Here is a 16,936-nt window from a genome sequence, read left to right as displayed (position 1 = left end):
ACCATACAAAATTATGGTTTTTCTTATAATTGACCTTACTTCTCAAGCAATAGGGCTGATCTCCATGGTGCAGTTGTTAGGACAGCGCACAACGACACAAGGGATCCCGGGTTCGAATCCCAAGGGTGTTCTTTGCGTCCCTTAATCAATTTCACCATGTCATCACTCTCACTCATTGTCGCGAATAGCCAAAAGTGCAGAAAGGCCACGAAAAATAACCTAATTCAATAAAGCAAAATAGCTTACTTTGAATTTTATTACTTCTATACGTTTACATGCAATGCAAATTTGTTTAATTTTTATGGTCCTCTTAACTCTCAGGGTTTCCTAAACCCCAAGATTCATCACTTTTGAAACACAAATCTTCCATAACTCTTTATTCTAGCAAAGATCATTCCATTCTTTACCATCCTTACCAATTGCCTTCAGGTCCATGCTAATATTGTCATTCCATCTTCATGTTGGCCTTCCAAAAGGCCATCAGGTTTGCCAAAAATAATAATCCTATAAACTTTTCTATTCTCTCCCATGCATGGTACATGACAATGGCATGCCCATGGAAACATCATTATAAGAATATCAGGGGTGAACAGTGCCGTTCAGTGTTGTGTAATCTCTACTCATCTGCTTCTTCTTCCGAGTATCTTTTCATGGTCACCAGGGAAATAAAATCAGACCGCTTCCATTTCATCAATGAATTCCTTCCTATTAATTTAGTTACTTTTAAAGTAACAAAAGCTCTCTCACTTTTAGAAAGTGACTTCCAAACATTTTGGTGAATTGCATGTACTGGCATGATTCCAGAATACTTTTCTGGGACTCCCTGTTGCCGTGGTGGAAACTTCCTCGCCTTGTAATCAAGGGGTCCCGGGTTCGATTCAGTGGAGGCACACGAGAGGTTCGGATCCCACTCTTTAAACTATAGATAGTCCCGTTTTGTCTATCTGTGCATAAAGTGGGTTTAATACTATGCTGCCGGCTATAGCATAGGGTCAGTATAAACCGTTACAAAGTCTGATATCGCAGATTCAAACCCCGGTCAAGAAATGGGTGTGGCATTAGGTTGTCCCATCACCCATTCCATCAGTTGTTCATTCTTCCTCATAGTCACGATAACCCAAGTAGAATAGCGACTAAGAATAACCAAAATAGGAATAGAGAACTCTACTTTCACAAAATTGCTCATGCTCGATGAAATTGTAATTAGCTGCAAATACAAAAGTAAATAAATTTACACCCCCCCCCCCCAATCCTTCAGCACATGTACATGTCAACCACATTTGGGTCACCCATCCCTATGCACAAAGTTATTATGTCCAGCCTGCTAATTTAGTCAAACTTTTTTGAACTCTCGACAAAAACTCATTTGTAACTATAAGTGAATTTTACCCTAAATGCCCACTTTGTTCCAATGAATTGCCATTTATATCACACTATAAAAAAAACATAAAAATACTGCAATCAACATTTTTCTAAATTATAGGGCATTAGCCTGTTTTCGGAGGAATAGTATGTTACAAGTCCATGATTTTAAGTTTGAATTCTGGTTGACATACGTTCCCATTCGATGTAGAATTAGAAGTAACAGACAGAGGTTGTTCGAGTTTCTTCAATACAGAAGCTTTCCAAAACTCACCTCTAGGTATAAATTCCCGTTATTATCTATGCTCCTAGAGATACGGATTATTTAGTACATAACGACCAACTGCAAAACTCTGCAAAGTTAAGTTATATATTCTACTTTTTCGTGTTTATGTGCACAGCAAGTCCCGAGAAATAAATTGCAAAATACACCTTTACTAATGAAGTTTCTCAGCAAGTGTGGATATCTTCACATCAGAGTGTATCTTTCAGTGAATCACTGGAACTTGACATTATTATTTAGCTGTATCCTGATGAAACGAACAATACACAGTTCCAAGGATAACGAAAACATGAGTGAGAGTAATTCAGTAAGCAAAGACTTCCAACAGTCTCACCTCTTAATTAGGCAAATGTACCATCATCTTGATTATAACTCTCATAATATAAAATATTACTATGTATTCGGTTCATTTCCTATCTGGTATATGTAGGTTTTACTTTCAACTACACTTGGAAACATTTCATCTAAGGATAACAGTATACTATAAATAGTATTTTAAAAATTTTATTAATAAGAACACTTCAATTACCTTTTCATAAAAAAATATTTAATAAAAGTTTATTTTTCGGTTGCATAGAACAATGAAAAGTGAGAAGCCGTATTATCTATCTTTCTTTCTATCTCACACACACACTATATACAGAACGACTGTAGGCTGTACTGAAATATTTTCTAGGTTAGGATTTCAGATTATCAAGAAGTCTGATACAACTAGCAATTATATATGAAAAAAATTAACACCAGCAGAAAGCCTCCCTAAAAATATAGACCAGATTATCTAGATCCAATTATTTATTTACATAAATAATATATACATAGCATGTTAAAATATATAAAATGCACTTTTTCTCCAAACAATTTCAACAGCATCCTTAAATTATCAGATCACTTATATTTTATATATTAACATTTACTCTCACATTTTCATACACACACTTCAGTGAAAAGAAACGAGGCTGCACATTATCACAGCTGGAAAATATCTCTTCAAACTGCCAATATGGCGACTTAATATCTTTGGTAACACATACATTGGTAGCAGCAGGCGAGACCTTTCTAAAAACCTATTTGAGAAGAATTGAAAAAAGCCAATAAGTAGCAACCACATCTTTCATATAATTAATCTGGGTGCATTGCTCTAGATTTTCGATCGACTTCTAATGAAAAAAATTACATGATTTGAACTATTAAGGCCTCTCTACCCACTAAAAATATATATATTTGCTGATAATTCCACAGATAAATATTCTGTCTCATTAGGCATATACTGTAACGTTAATACTGTCTCACTACTCCACTTAGTTACCCTGTGTTACCCCTTTATCACTGTCACCTTCCTTCTTGTTTTCAGATTTATCAACTTCCATTTGCTGTGCCCCGCTACTGTCCCCCGATGCATTCTCCTGTTCACAACCATCAATCGGTGCAGCTTCACCACACTGGTTCGTAGGCGCTTCTTCGGTAATTTTTGAGTCCACTTTCTGTTCTTGAGATTGATTTTCCGAACCACCATTCTTCTTCAATTCACTGACAATCTTTCCATTCACAGAAGAACTACTCTGGCATCTTTCCACTTCCATCGTTTCTTCAGGATTGTTTTGATTGGATTCTGCCAATGTAGCACCACTCTGCGATCTTTCCACCTCCATATTCTCTGCTTTGTTTTCGTTGATGCCTCCCTGGTTTGTAGTTTCATTGTCGGTGTCCTGTGAAGGGTTAGGAACTTCCTCTGTACTGGCAGAAGTAGGTGTTGCTTCTTCGTTCGCATTCCTGGCCGAGCCGGCTTGTGCTTTTGATTCCAAGAAGCTAATGCACCTCTGGACGCTGTGTATTGCCTGTTTTCTAGCCTGCCTCACGTTATCTTTCCCTTCTGTATCTATATCGTCCAAACTAATAAGGTGTCTTGTGAGCATCTCATCAAGATACATGTACTCCTTGTCTGACTTCGAACCCGTGAACTTCTCCACCTGTTGCATCAATGCTTCCACCTCCTTCTGTATGGCTTCTACTTTTGATATTGGATCCTTTGAAACTGGATCCTTGGGTAGTTCTGGGGGTTTGGGGGGCTGCTTGAACTGTTGCGGCTGTGGAGATTGCTGCCGTGGGAATTGCTGTGGTTGTGGTTTGGCCTGTTGCTGCTGAGCTTGTGCCTTTGGTTGGAAAGCATGGGGCGGGGGTGAGGAAGAATTAGGCCGTTTGAACTGTTGAGGCTGGGGAGGAGTGCGGGACTGGGGTTGTCCGAACTGATGGTACTGGGTGAACTGGGGTCTGCCAAATGGTGGCGGTTGTGGTGGTGCTCCTGAAGTAGTGTTGTTGCCTGCAAAATCCTTGGCAATAACAGGCTCGTCACGACCCTCGACGAAGATTGGGATATGTCTCACGTTCCCTTGCTTGGGCAACTGCTGTTGCTGGGTGCCAGGTGAGCCTGGACCATGTTTTGGTGGCATGGGTGGTTTACCAGGACTCGGAATACTGCTGCTCTGCTTGTCAGGCTGGGGGATGTTGTGGTCTGAGTGCGACGCCTGAGGATTGACAGGGTTGATCTCAACACGGGATATGTAACGGCGAGGCTCGTTACTTTGCACTCTGTTATCTGGAGGGGCCGACATAGAACGCTGGCTGCGGTTCTGCTCGTTTGCTTGATGCTGCTGAAAATCACTGGGGTTTGAGGAATTCTCATTCATACTGTGTACAGACTTAGTTTTTGCATGGACTGGTGGATGTTCTTCAAACTTCTCAGACTGCTGCTGTGGAGATTGAGATGTACGTTTCTCGCGACGTACTGGAATTGGTACACCTTCACCCTCACTGAAAGTGCTGGATCCGCTTGCGTTACTGCTTCCGCTAGCCTGGCTGCGAGTTTCCGTTCCTGAAGTGTCGTCTTCAAACCCAGTGCTTCCTCCAGAAGCATGCCTGTTGCGGACTCCATGCACCCATTCAGGTCCACGGAAGTAACCGTCTGGGATGTCTCCAAACTCCTTGGCCCAACTGGGATTTCGCAGATGATCTGCGAACTCAGGATGGCGACTTGCCAGATCATCCAGGCGTGATCTCATATTCGGACGCTTCATGATATCATCATCAAATGGGAAACCACTCTGAAAGGACAAGAATACCAGGTAAGGATCTAGTTACGAAGGCCCAGATTCTACATGAATATTCTAGTTAATGTACGTGGATGGATCAACTGTTGCATGCAAATGGATTTTTAACACATTGTTGGGTCATATTTTTATATATTTGCATTACTTCAAGTAAGGAACTGAAATCATGCTTTTGATTAAGTGAGGAATTTTCAATACTTCCTAAAAATGGAAATTTCTTAATACTGCGTAGCAACAAATAATGTAAAATAATTAAATACAAAAGAAATTATGGAGATTTGGTGATGTTTTAGATGCTCCGTGCATCACTGTCCTAACATTGACTATACAGAAAATGAAGATACACAGGCACACCATAAGAAAATATTTTGTACGACCACAAGGGGAATTCTCGTGATTGGCTATTTGACTACAGTTTATTGTGGATGATTGTTATTCCAATGTGATCAAAATATTGCAGAAAAAGGTGAATTCAATTGAAGTGCAATAGGTCTGCTGTTGTGATGAGGGCCAAAAAGATGCAGAATTTGAATTGCTGCATTGCCCATCCTATGACCTATTTGAAAAAAAATATTGCAAAGGGGCAAAAGATGACTGTGATGCAACGTCAGCCCTTTAAGAGTATTTGGACAGGCAAGAAATCAAATTCAAAGGTATTAAAAACGTTTTTTGTGTGTTGAAATCTAGGAAGAAGGTCTCACTGTGCCAGAAAATCAACCATAGTTATCAGCAAATGCACCAAATGAAAAGGTACTCTCTTGCAGGCTACTACAGTAGACCACTTTAATTTTGCGAATAAAAAGTGTTAGAAACACAAACCTTGTGTGCAATTGACCTAATATGATGTGCAATTGAAAAACATTCTGTAGCACAACTTTTAGCAGTTCCTGTAATACAATTCATTAATGCAAATTACGTCCTAAGATTTCAGGCATTAATGCAAAGAAAATATCTTACTATACCTAGTTCTAGATTAATGAAATTGTATTTCATTAATACATGAAGATATCCACAAGGTTACTTTACCAAAGTTAAAATCATAGCTTATTTTTACAATTTCACATTTAAATTAAGTGTTTAGAGATTTAGAACAGGGTTGATCAAGGTACAGGAACCCCTAAATTCTAACGAGTTCGGCAACTGAACCAGAATCTTTTTCCTTGCACAATTTAAATTCAGTCCAAGTTGTGTAATGTTTCCTTTCAATATGAAACTTGGGCCGGATTTAAATTGATCCTGAAAAAATGTTCCCGGACCTAATTTAAATTGATCCTAGTCTGAATTGAAATACTTCACAGATAAAAGGTTCTTTATAGTCCAAAAGCAATTACACTTGCTGATTTTCTCCCCTGGACCAGAATTGAATATATTTAAAATTTCTGGACCTTTAACAACCCTGATTTAGAAAACAATTATCATAAGATGATGGAGATTAAAGACATCAATGACAATACTCAGTCAATGCAGCAGTGTTGTCATTCATGATAAGCACTTCTATCATGGTGCATACAAGACAATTTAATTAAAAATTAAGGGCTTCCATAAAGAGTATAAAGTGCAAGAATTTTAGCATGTATCAATAACAATAAATATCTTAAAAAAAAAAATGGTTTGGAAAAGTTTCTGTGAAACAACATTATTTTGATTGGATTATGTGGTTACGTAACAGATCAACTACAGATCAAATTTTTCACATCAGACAGACACTTGAAACAAAGTGGGAATATAATCAAAATGTCCATCAGCTATTCATTGATTTCAAAAAAAGCATATCATTCGGTCAAAAGAGATAAATTATATAATATATTAGTAGAGTTTGGAATACCTAAGAAGCTTGTTAGTATGATAAAAATATGCACCAGTGAAACAGAAAGTAAAATTCGTGTGGGTAATAATATGTCTGACAAATTTATAATTCATGATGGGTTAAAACAAGGAGATGCATTATCTCCATTGCTCTTTAATTTTGCCTTAGAATATGCTGTAAGGAAGGTAAAAGAAACTAAAGAAGGACTAAAATTAAATGGTGTGACTCAGTTGTTAGCATATGCAGATGATGTAGACTTACTGGGGGATGATATAAATACGATTAAGAATAATGCTAAAATATTTTTCAAAACTGCTAAAGAGATAGGTTTGGAAGTTAACAAAGAGAAAACTAAATATATGCTTACAGGCCGAAACCAAGTGTTAGGTAATAATCAAAATCTAATTATTGATAACAACTCGTTTGAACCAGTTTCCAAATTCAAATACTTAGGAGTAATATTAACAAATGAAAATTATATTAAAGAGGAAATAAAAAGTAGGCTTAATTCAGGAAATGCATGTTACTTCTCTCTTCATAAACTAGTGTCTTCTCGTTTAATATCTAAGAAACTAAAAGTTAAAATATACAAAACAGTAATTTTGCCTGTAGTATTATATGGATGTGAAACTTGGTCCCTTACATTAAAAGAGGAACATAAATTGAGAGTATTTGAAAATAAGATCCTTAGGAGAATATTTGGACCTAAAAGGGATGAGGAGACAGGTGAGTGGAGAAGGTTACATAATTTAGAACTACATAATTTGTATTCATGTCCAGATATTATTAGAATAATTAAATCAAGAAGACTTAGGTGGGCAGGCCATGTGGCACGAATGGGAGAGGAAAGAGGAGTTTACAGGATTCTTGTTGGGAAACCAGATGGTAAGAGACCTGCAGGAAGGCCAAGACGAAGATGGAGGGACAACGTTGAGATGGACCTAAAGAAAATCGGTAGGGATGGAAAAGAGTATATAGAACTTGCTCAAGATAGGGACAGATGGAAGGCCTGTGTTGCTGCAGCCATGAACCTTCGGCTTTAAGAAGGCTAGAGAGTTAGTTAGTTAGTTAGTTATGTGGTTACTTCCTACAGAGTTTTTGCATCAACGTGTATGAATGGCTATGATCAAGGATGAATGATTGACACTGTGATTTGTAAAACACCATGGCATCATTGACATCCAGTGCACAAAACACAAAATATTCAACTTACAAGTAAAACTAAGATATTTATTAATTATTATTTTAATATTAACCAAATATTCCTGTAAACTTTCTTTTATTTTAAATATTTTTGGACAATCCAAGCACTTCCACTGGAGTACTGAAGAACTTGCACTGTGTGTCCACCATATGACAATGACAGTAGCTAAATCATTCAACAGTTTCTTCATAAAATACTAAATGCATTGTGTTTTCATAATAAAGGCAAAGGTGAAAATGGAGCATTCAGTGATCTTCACAAAACATTTCACCTTCATTTAGATCACTTCCAATCATATAAACTACAGTATTTCACAGCAAAATGGTTTTCTACTTAAAACCTTACAAATGCAACTTCTAGCAAGGTTCACGCAACTTGCAGTTTTGTAGATGAATGAAAAAAAGCACACTAGAAGCAAAAAAAAAAAAAAATGAAAATTAAGTGTGTGAAATAGACTGATTCTTACAATAAGACATTCTCATACAGTGGAATGCACAAATAATACCACATCCCATGCATTCTCGTTGTTCGAATTTGTATTAATCCTTGAACCTCACATTGCTTAAAGCATAGTGAATGAATGTTAAGCATAGTAAATGAATGTCATGATGGGCAATTTGTCAAGAAATTTTATTCATCACGTTGTACCGCCTCCCCCAAAAACAAAGCATGGATTAAAATCTTGTTTCTATGCCAAAATATTTCATTTAGAACATCCATATAATATTCCAACATTTTAGCTTAGTATTTTATCCTAGAAATGTACTGACGTACGTGCGTGTGTGTGTGTGCGTGCGTGCGTGTGTGTGTGTGTGTATATATATATATATATATATATATATATATATATATATATATATATATATATATATATATATATATATATATATATATATTATTTACGTAACTTTCATGACATCACTAAATTTTTTACAAAATTCTCCTGAATTAACATAAAACTTTGTTTTTTCTAGCAACCAATGATTAAGATAAGAAATCCTCAAAAGCTTTCGTTCTTTTGAGAGCTTATGCCGTGTCAAAAAAGTGCAACTTTTCCACAACTCCAGAGATTCTCTATCTCCTCTCCAGCTGTCCCTTTTCCAAAGATGTTGTTCATGAACAACGAAAAACTAAATTAACATATCTTACGTGGTTTCCTTTCAGTACACTGCTACTAATGTACATATTTTTCAAGAGTTATTTTGGCAAATACATTTTTGGGAAAATATAATTACCCATTTTAGTTTTGAAGACAAAGATTACTGAACATTAAAAATGAGAACCCTGTTGAAGTATTTCAGTATCCAGTTTACAAGCTATCGAATGACACACATGAGAAAAATAAAAATATGGTCAAATATGCATTTCATATTCTCAAACATTCCAATTGTGGCTAACATAATGATTTAAAGATATTCATTTTGAAATACTAATATTATGCCTAAATACCCTAAGCTAGAACTCCCAAACAAATTCATGAAATTACATCCTAAATTTGCCACTGCATAGATTATATTAACTGCAAAAAAGGAGCATAACTATGCAATATTTTGTATAAGTCCACTTTATGCTGATAGGTTAATTGAGACTGGACGTAGTACAGTTGAAAGTGTGATCTGAACCACTATGCAACATGGCTCTCCACCAGGGATTGGATGCAGGAAACCAGTGCTTGAAGTGGATAATGTTAAGTTAGCTGGGGGAATGTTTGGTCAAGCCTTGGGGTTAGCTCGGGGATGCTCTTTATGGTTTAACATGGTGACAAGACAGCTGGGGGATACTTAACAAAAATGTTGCTACCGGTGGGGGGATACCATCCCCCTTTTCAAGCACTGCTGGGATTACAATGTGAAACATCATTGCTACTAATCCATCGGAGAGATCCTAAATATGCAATGATTAAAGATACAGCTAAACAAACTCATTCTGCCAGTCGGTGTGGTTTAGTGGTTGTAGTTCAAGTTTTTGTTTTAAGTCCACTTTAGGCACAGGATGCTAATCAGGACTGGACCTACAGTTTAAAGTGGGATCTGAACCACTATGTGCCTCCACTGGGTATCGAACCTTGGGAGCCCTTGATTACAATGAGATATTGATTACCAATATGCTGAACAAATCTAAAATGTAATTGTAACCAAACACGCATTTATTATAATTTTCTTCATCGTAATACCAATTATAATTGAGGGATTTGGAAATTGATTAGTACCAGTAATACTTGGACCCCCTGATATAACCTTCCCACGATTAAATAATATAAGATTTTGACTACTAGCCATCGGGGAGGCCCTTAGTGGTAGTCTCATGCTAAGATGTATGGGCTCCTAGGGCAGAATCCTAGGAAATCCATCATATTTCATTCACTTTTTTCTTTCATCTACACATGATTGATCCCCATCGTCACAAATAAGCTGTGAGTAGTAAACATTTTCAGGTTAATAACATTATCATTTATCTATTAACATTTGACACTAACATTAAAGTCAGCAGTAGCCGACCTCTGTGGCGAAGTGGTTAGCACAGTGCGCTATGACGCCAGGGGTCCCGTATTCGAATTCCGGCGTTGGCATGGGTGTTATTTGTGTGTGTTCATTCATCAATTTTATCACAACCATCCTCATCGTCGCGATTAGCCAAAATTGGAAGAAAAGCGACGTAAATAACCTAATTCAATCCATCCATCAATCAAAGTTAGCAGTCAAGATTAAGCATATTAAGCGCACGAGCACAGGTGCTTTGGAAACAAGGTTCAACTGTGGAAGACCTGAGGCATCTGGATTACTGAAATATGTGCCTCAAGGGAATTGAACCAGTCCGTTGCCCCCACCCCACCCCTTCTTGGAAGTTAGCATTTTTTATTTAAAGTTACAAAAAAAAGGTTGTTATTTTTATAAATAACAAGAATAAATACAGCTAGAATCGAACAGAGTAATCAAATTAAGAACTATGTTAGATGAAAAAAAAATCAGTGTAAATACGGTACATGAACAAGGTTATATTTCCATATTCTACCATTTAATCAAGGACAAATGGTTCCAAGTTTTCAAAATTCCAAAAAAACAGACTTTATCACGAGATAAACTTTGAGAAAAATTCTTCCCAACTTTTAACGATTTTTCTTAAAGGATGTGTTTAAAAGTTAATTACAAAATAGAGTAACTACGCTTTTCAGTGCAAGAACTGTACGAAATGTAAAAATATGATGGAAAACAGTTGTGCTGAATATTCACTAACCTGGTAGACCAGTAGAATAGTGTCACCATGTATGTAATAATATAAAAAATTAAATAAAATTAGTTTTCAATAGCTGTTTCACAACCATAATTATTATTATTGCTATTTTTTTTACTATGCAAGATTTTATCATTTGTCGGACCACCCCTACAAAAATTTCTGGGGACGACCATGATTGAAAAGTTCATTTTATATTCGGAAAAAATAATCCACTGAACCGTACAATTTAAAGTGGAATCCGGGCCACTGAGCAACGTGGTTGCACCGGGAATCGAAAATTAGGTCGAAAAAACATTCGGTGACCAAGTTAGACCTGAAACATGATGTGACACCATCGGGACCTGCTGTAGCAAATCTTCAACACAGAGTTCCTGGAGATGTTTGAAAATAATCTAAGGCGGCTTAAAAAAGTATTCAATGTCAATTGTTTCCACGTTCACGACTTACTTGTAAGTGTGAAATGACTTCACATGTCAGCATCAGTTATAATAAGTATTTATTTTTTAAAATCTGTAGTAGAAAGGGTTGGGGAAAGGAGATCAATGCTGGAGATAATCATATAGAGAAAAAGAAATTGGTTGGGTGACTTGATGAGAAGAAACTGTATCCTAAGGTATGGTCAAGGAGGAAAAAATCCGGAGAAGAAGATATCGAATGATTGACGAGTCTAAATAAATGGGTCGGTCCTGCACTGCTACAAAGTGAAGGACTCAAGAGCGAACAGCATGGAGGTTGCAAGGAAAGACCTGCCCCTGGGCAGAAAACAATGAATGGTCGCTATTCTGCCACATTTAGCTGATCGTTGTGATGACGATTGAATTGATGAAGGGACACTAAAAGGTGATGCAATCCTCAGGCCGGGACTCGAACCGGAAATCTTTTTTGGTGGCAAGATTGCGAGTCGACGAGATGAACAATTCATGCAAATTCGAAGTGAGGGAGCTTTTTGGAAGGTGCTGGCAAACTGCTCCACATAATACACCCAGAACTACATTATTCCAGGTTGACGAGGCTGTGGCGTATGGATGTCCAACCAGTATAATTCTCACTGAGACACGTGTTCTGCGCAGTTCTTCTAAGTTTCCTAGTGTAGTTGCATCAATTTAGGCATGTATGAATTTGAATTTACAATTTTGGGTGCGCCAGCACTTAAAGACCATTTTGCACCCGTCACATTATACGGGGTTCAGCCCCTTACCATAAGTAAAATAGCATAATTGCAATGTCATGTTAGTAAAATATTCTGACCTTCGTTAAAATCTGAGGCTGTAAAGGGGCACACAGCACACACAAGGACAAAAAACAGGACAATACACACAAAACTATATTGGCCATAGTGTCAGTCGCCAGAGCCTCGTTAGTCTGCAAAATGCAGTCCAGGGTGTACTATGTGGAAGGTCACCCCAGGTACGTATGATGTAAGACCTCAGATGTCAAAATACTCGCAAGTATTGCAAAAAGTAATAGTTTACAGATTTTTCTTCAAGTTGGAACTGTAATCGGACCCTTAACTCTATTACTAAATTTTTCATTAGTCAGAACAATGTTTTGACAAAATATAACTAGAGACCGGATGTTAGGCAAAATGCCTATTCTTCCCTGTTAGAGATATATGATGAAAACGAATGTTGCGAAGGCCACTGGGGAGGGATTAACTTCATTTAAAGGCAATTAATTTTGCCTATTTCATACGATATTGCCTATATTATTTCATAAATGCCAGATATTGCCTATTTTAGGCATTTTCTTTCAAATTGGGACATGACAACTCTGTGCAAACAATTTCCTGTTCCCAGGATTAGTTTCCGATGCTTCCAAGAAATATAAAAATAACAGTTAGCGAGTTATTGCAGCTAATAAGGACTTGGACAAATTAAGGGCAATTCAACAAGTTCTGAAAGGTGAAAATATACAAACTGAGTTAGATCCACATGTTCTCGCGTGCTTTAAGTATGCTCCGGTAACATCTGTGGAGGTTTAAATATCTTTTTCAATTCTGAAAAATGTGTTGTCCGATCGCAGACATAACTTGTGGTTGATCACCTGAAGAAATACCTTGTTGTGATGTGCAACCACGATTAGTGCTTCTTATTCAGAGACTGACAATCTGTACAGTACAAACTTGAAATGCATTTAAACAGATTCTTAGTTCGAACTGCTGCGTGGAATATATAGTGTAATTTTTTTAACTGAAATAACCCTGTGTGCAGTGATAAAGTGTATATTTAAATAATTTGCATACTGGTTGGAAGTAGACAACAATTTCTTTTGTCAGACTATTGTGTGTAGCCATTATACAATGGAAAATTTTGGGCTGACATGACTCCTGTTTGCAGTGATTTATTAAGTACAATATTGAACTGCTGTCTCTCTCTAATGATGAGCTCCTGGTTTATTTTAAGCAACTATAAAGAATGTACAGGTAAGTTTCTATATTTTTTAAACACCTATTTCTTTTTGTATGTCTATCTTCATTATTTTGAGTTAAATTTCATTGCCTATTTGTATTTTAATGCCTATTTTGAAAATTATAAGTGCTTATTTGCCTGCCTATTTTATATGTTTTAGTGCCTAAACATCCGGTCTAAATCTGTAATCCTAAATGTTCCTAGCTGTAGTTTTATCTACAGTTCATGTGCATGTACACTCAGGTATGTCAATGGTTAAAAAGTAATAATTTCATTTAAAAAAGGTAATCTCTGTAATTGACGTTATCCATGCCGTTTCATCGAGGGTCTACGGGGAAAAACACCAAGAAATAAAGTCGTGAACTTTCGTTCTCGCCACTGAAGTTCCCCGGTTCGAGTTAAGGCCTGGCTATTGGTACTCTATGTGAACGTGGGTTTCAAAAGTGGCAGATAAGCAACGTAAAATAGTATTTAAGAAAATATGCAAATACTAAACATGTTCCCGAAGTACTTCCATATAAAACTTTAGCTTCGTCCGATAGAAAGAGAAATAAATAGAGGGGAAAAGTGTGTAAGAGAAAGAAGAGAAAAAGTGGAAAAGAAAGAGGAATGCAAAGACGTAACACAAGAAAGAGAAAGACAAAACTGGAGAAGATCTTGTACCAAAAAGTGCAAAGCAAAGATAAAATAGGATATGTAAAGCAAGAGAGAAAATGATAAGAGGAGAAAAGAGTAAAAAAGGAGAATACAAGCTACAGAGAGAGCGAAAAACAAAACAAAGCGTGGAAGTGGAAGAGAAGGAAAGAGAAAAAGACAGGAGAAAAGAGTGCAAAGCAAACAGTACCTATCCCCCTTAAACCAGCATTCATCCTCATCGTCGCGACAAGCAAAACTGCAAAAACCGCTTCGTAAAATATAACAGTATATAACGAATACCGTTTTGTGAATTGTCACAATTTTCACCGTTGTGACTGAGCTAACGAACATAAATGAAAAGTAAACAGAAAAAAACCGCTGCTTTTTTAAGTACTGTCTATCGATAATTCTCTTGTGAGTATAAAAGTACAAAAGAGGCCGCTGTAAAAAGCAAGGAGAGAAAAATAAGTAAATCTTACCGGAAAATCGTCTGTTTCCATACCGGAATAACCTGGCTCAACGTTTACAAACACGGGAGCAGAGTTCATCCCACCTTCCGGAGAACACGCGCGGCGCACTCACACACACACAAAAAAAGATTTTCCACAATCCACACACCGCGTATTCAAATCCACTCGAACACCGCCTGGGAAAAGCTTAAACTAAACGCCTTCAAGGTTAAACCTTCCTTTTTATATCCAGGCCCGTGGGCATTCGACGGCATCCACCTTCGGACCACGGAGTTCTAGGACGTTCCTTTTCCACCTCCACCTTATCGAGTCGGTGAGTCATGCGTGCACTTTCGGAGGTTGAGCAAAGCTGCACACCAGCTGATTTCTGCGAACGCCAGGTCTTGAACTTTGGAACCATAAAACCATAGCGTACCTTGGCGACAAGGTGACAAATGTTTCTTGCGAATTCACGTTATCACTTTGATTTTCGCGTCTTTTCCGTGGCCAGCACAGATCATTACGCAACCAAGGTTCGTCTGCTAAATTAAGAACCTCTTGGCAAGCCTGCATGCTCAGAAATCGCGTTGATGCTGCTATTCCTTACAGCCGTGTACCGGAACGTTTCCTTGATCTAGAAGAATCTACATATATATATGTAGAACATAGGGGAACGGATTTATATGTAAATACATATTTATGTATGAGGCTGAAATCAATTATATTTTGTATGATCTGGCATGTGGACTCGTCGTTTATATTTTTCATATTTCTACATATATTAGGTTTTGGCTCATATATTACATATTTCCATAATTTCAGAACATTTCTCAACATATTCACGCAATAACTACAAGTCCCCGAGTGACCAAAAGAGTTGGTTGAACTTTTTGCGAATTGAAGTCCGAAGCCAACAAACGAAAGTTTAAGACCTTTTTTATACCCTCCAATTGCGTTAACTACAAGTTTCCTGTCATCAGAACCAGCCACGTATCCAGGAATTCCTTTCGGGGGGGGGCTCAACACCATTTTTTAAGGGGTATAGTAAGAACCTCACAATTGTATGTTTAAGACCAGTGGTGGCAATTGGGTTCCAAAACGGGGGGGGGGGGGGGGTGCGGAGGGCGTTGCAAGGAAAGTTTACTTTCTCTTGGTAGCCAAGGCTTATTTAAAGGCCATAATTTTGAAGCAGAAAAATAAAAAATGGGGAGCAACATCCCTTAAATCGTTGCCACTGTAAGGCTATCATTTTAATCAGAACGTGAAATCGGAACATTTTTTACCACTCGACCCCTCTGTTTCCATGCATTAATAATGTGTGCCGGATCCATCTCAGTATGTGTGTTTGTCCATTTCTTCTCATCAGGTATAAAAACATCTATGGTATCTTTGAGTGTTTCTACGAAGCTGTTACACATGCACGGGATGGACAATCCACTCGACAACGCGAGATTCAAATTGTGGGTTGCGAACTGGACGCAGACAGCTCTCGAATATTTCTCTCTGATTCGAGCCTGAACACCACTAACGTGTCTTGTCCTCCCATTTTTTCAGCTCTTATAAAAGCCGAAACCCACCAAATTGTTCAGATTCAGGCCTTAGCACTCACAAGTGTTCAAAAATGCCTGTCACAGCTTCCGCTGTCTTGTTATATATCGGCACGAAACAAAGGAAGTCTTCTCGAATACAGGTGGATCACGAAACAATTAATGCGTAATGAAAACCCTTCCGTTCCCAACACATCTAATGTTTCGTCTCCCAGTATGATCAAATGCTTACTCATTTATCTCCAGTGACGTGCCCAAGGGAGGGTTGGTGAGGTAATAACCCCATTTGACCCAGTATTCCCCCTCTCCCTTCCGAAAATCCTGGGCACGCCTCTCTTTATCTTGGACATTTTTTTTAAATCAACTCACCAGAAGTTTTTATCATCGTATTGGAGATTGAAGTAAGATGCGTTCTTCCTTCAGGTTTGGATATGATCCTTTAGGGTGCTGTCGTCTGCCTGCCTTCACACCTAACCTTAACAAGGCCCTAATTTTCCACCCTTGTGACTTGGATTTTCAAGACTTAGGAAGGTTTCAGACCGAAGGGACACGCGATACATGTCGATTGGAATGGGCCAATCAACAGCAACGTTTCACACCGTAGCGACACAAAAGGCCGCACAAACCTAATCTTCAGGCGACACGGTGTGAAATCTCCCTTATTAGGCCACTGTCATTGTCACCTTGAAGTAGTAGCTCTTGTTGACCACAGAAAAAAATTATCCTCAACCGGTGATAATGCTCCTCAGTTTTCTTCTCTCTCCTATATTTTCTGTGCTTGTTCACTATACAGGCAACACCTTACGATTTGATATACACAGGACATGTACTATGTAGACATTTTAACGAAAAATCGGTTGAAGTCAAGGATGACTAGGTGGCTCAGTTGGTAGAGCCCTGAT

At 37.8% G+C, this 16,936-nt stretch overlaps 1 protein-coding gene across 3 annotated transcripts in view; it reads right to left on the bottom strand.

Annotated features, from left to right (window-relative positions):
• Positions 1–2,419: 2,419 nt before the first annotated feature.
• The window catches only part of LOC145989922 (uncharacterized), a 35,320-nt gene continuing 20,803 nt past the window's right edge, over positions 2,420–16,936 (bottom strand). For 2 of the 3 annotated variants that reach the window (XM_083125437.1, XM_083125435.1), the window contains exon 2: positions 2,420–4,743. In XM_083125437.1, the coding sequence (XP_082981563.1) occupies positions 2,944–4,743 (1,800 nt within the window). In that variant the 3' untranslated portion in view covers positions 2,420–2,943. Of the gene's footprint in view, positions 4,744–14,517; positions 14,825–16,936 lie in introns of those variants that run through there. The other variant, XM_083125436.1, reaches the window with a different exon arrangement.

Source organism: Lepisma saccharinum, chromosome 7 (assembly GCF_977018435.1).
Source record: "Lepisma saccharinum chromosome 7, izLepSacc3.1, whole genome shotgun sequence".
NCBI lineage: Eukaryota > Metazoa > Arthropoda > Insecta > Zygentoma > Lepismatidae > Lepisma > Lepisma saccharinum.
The sequence above is the reverse complement of the archived record's forward strand: the minus strand, read 5'-3'. Positions and strand labels throughout refer to the sequence as shown.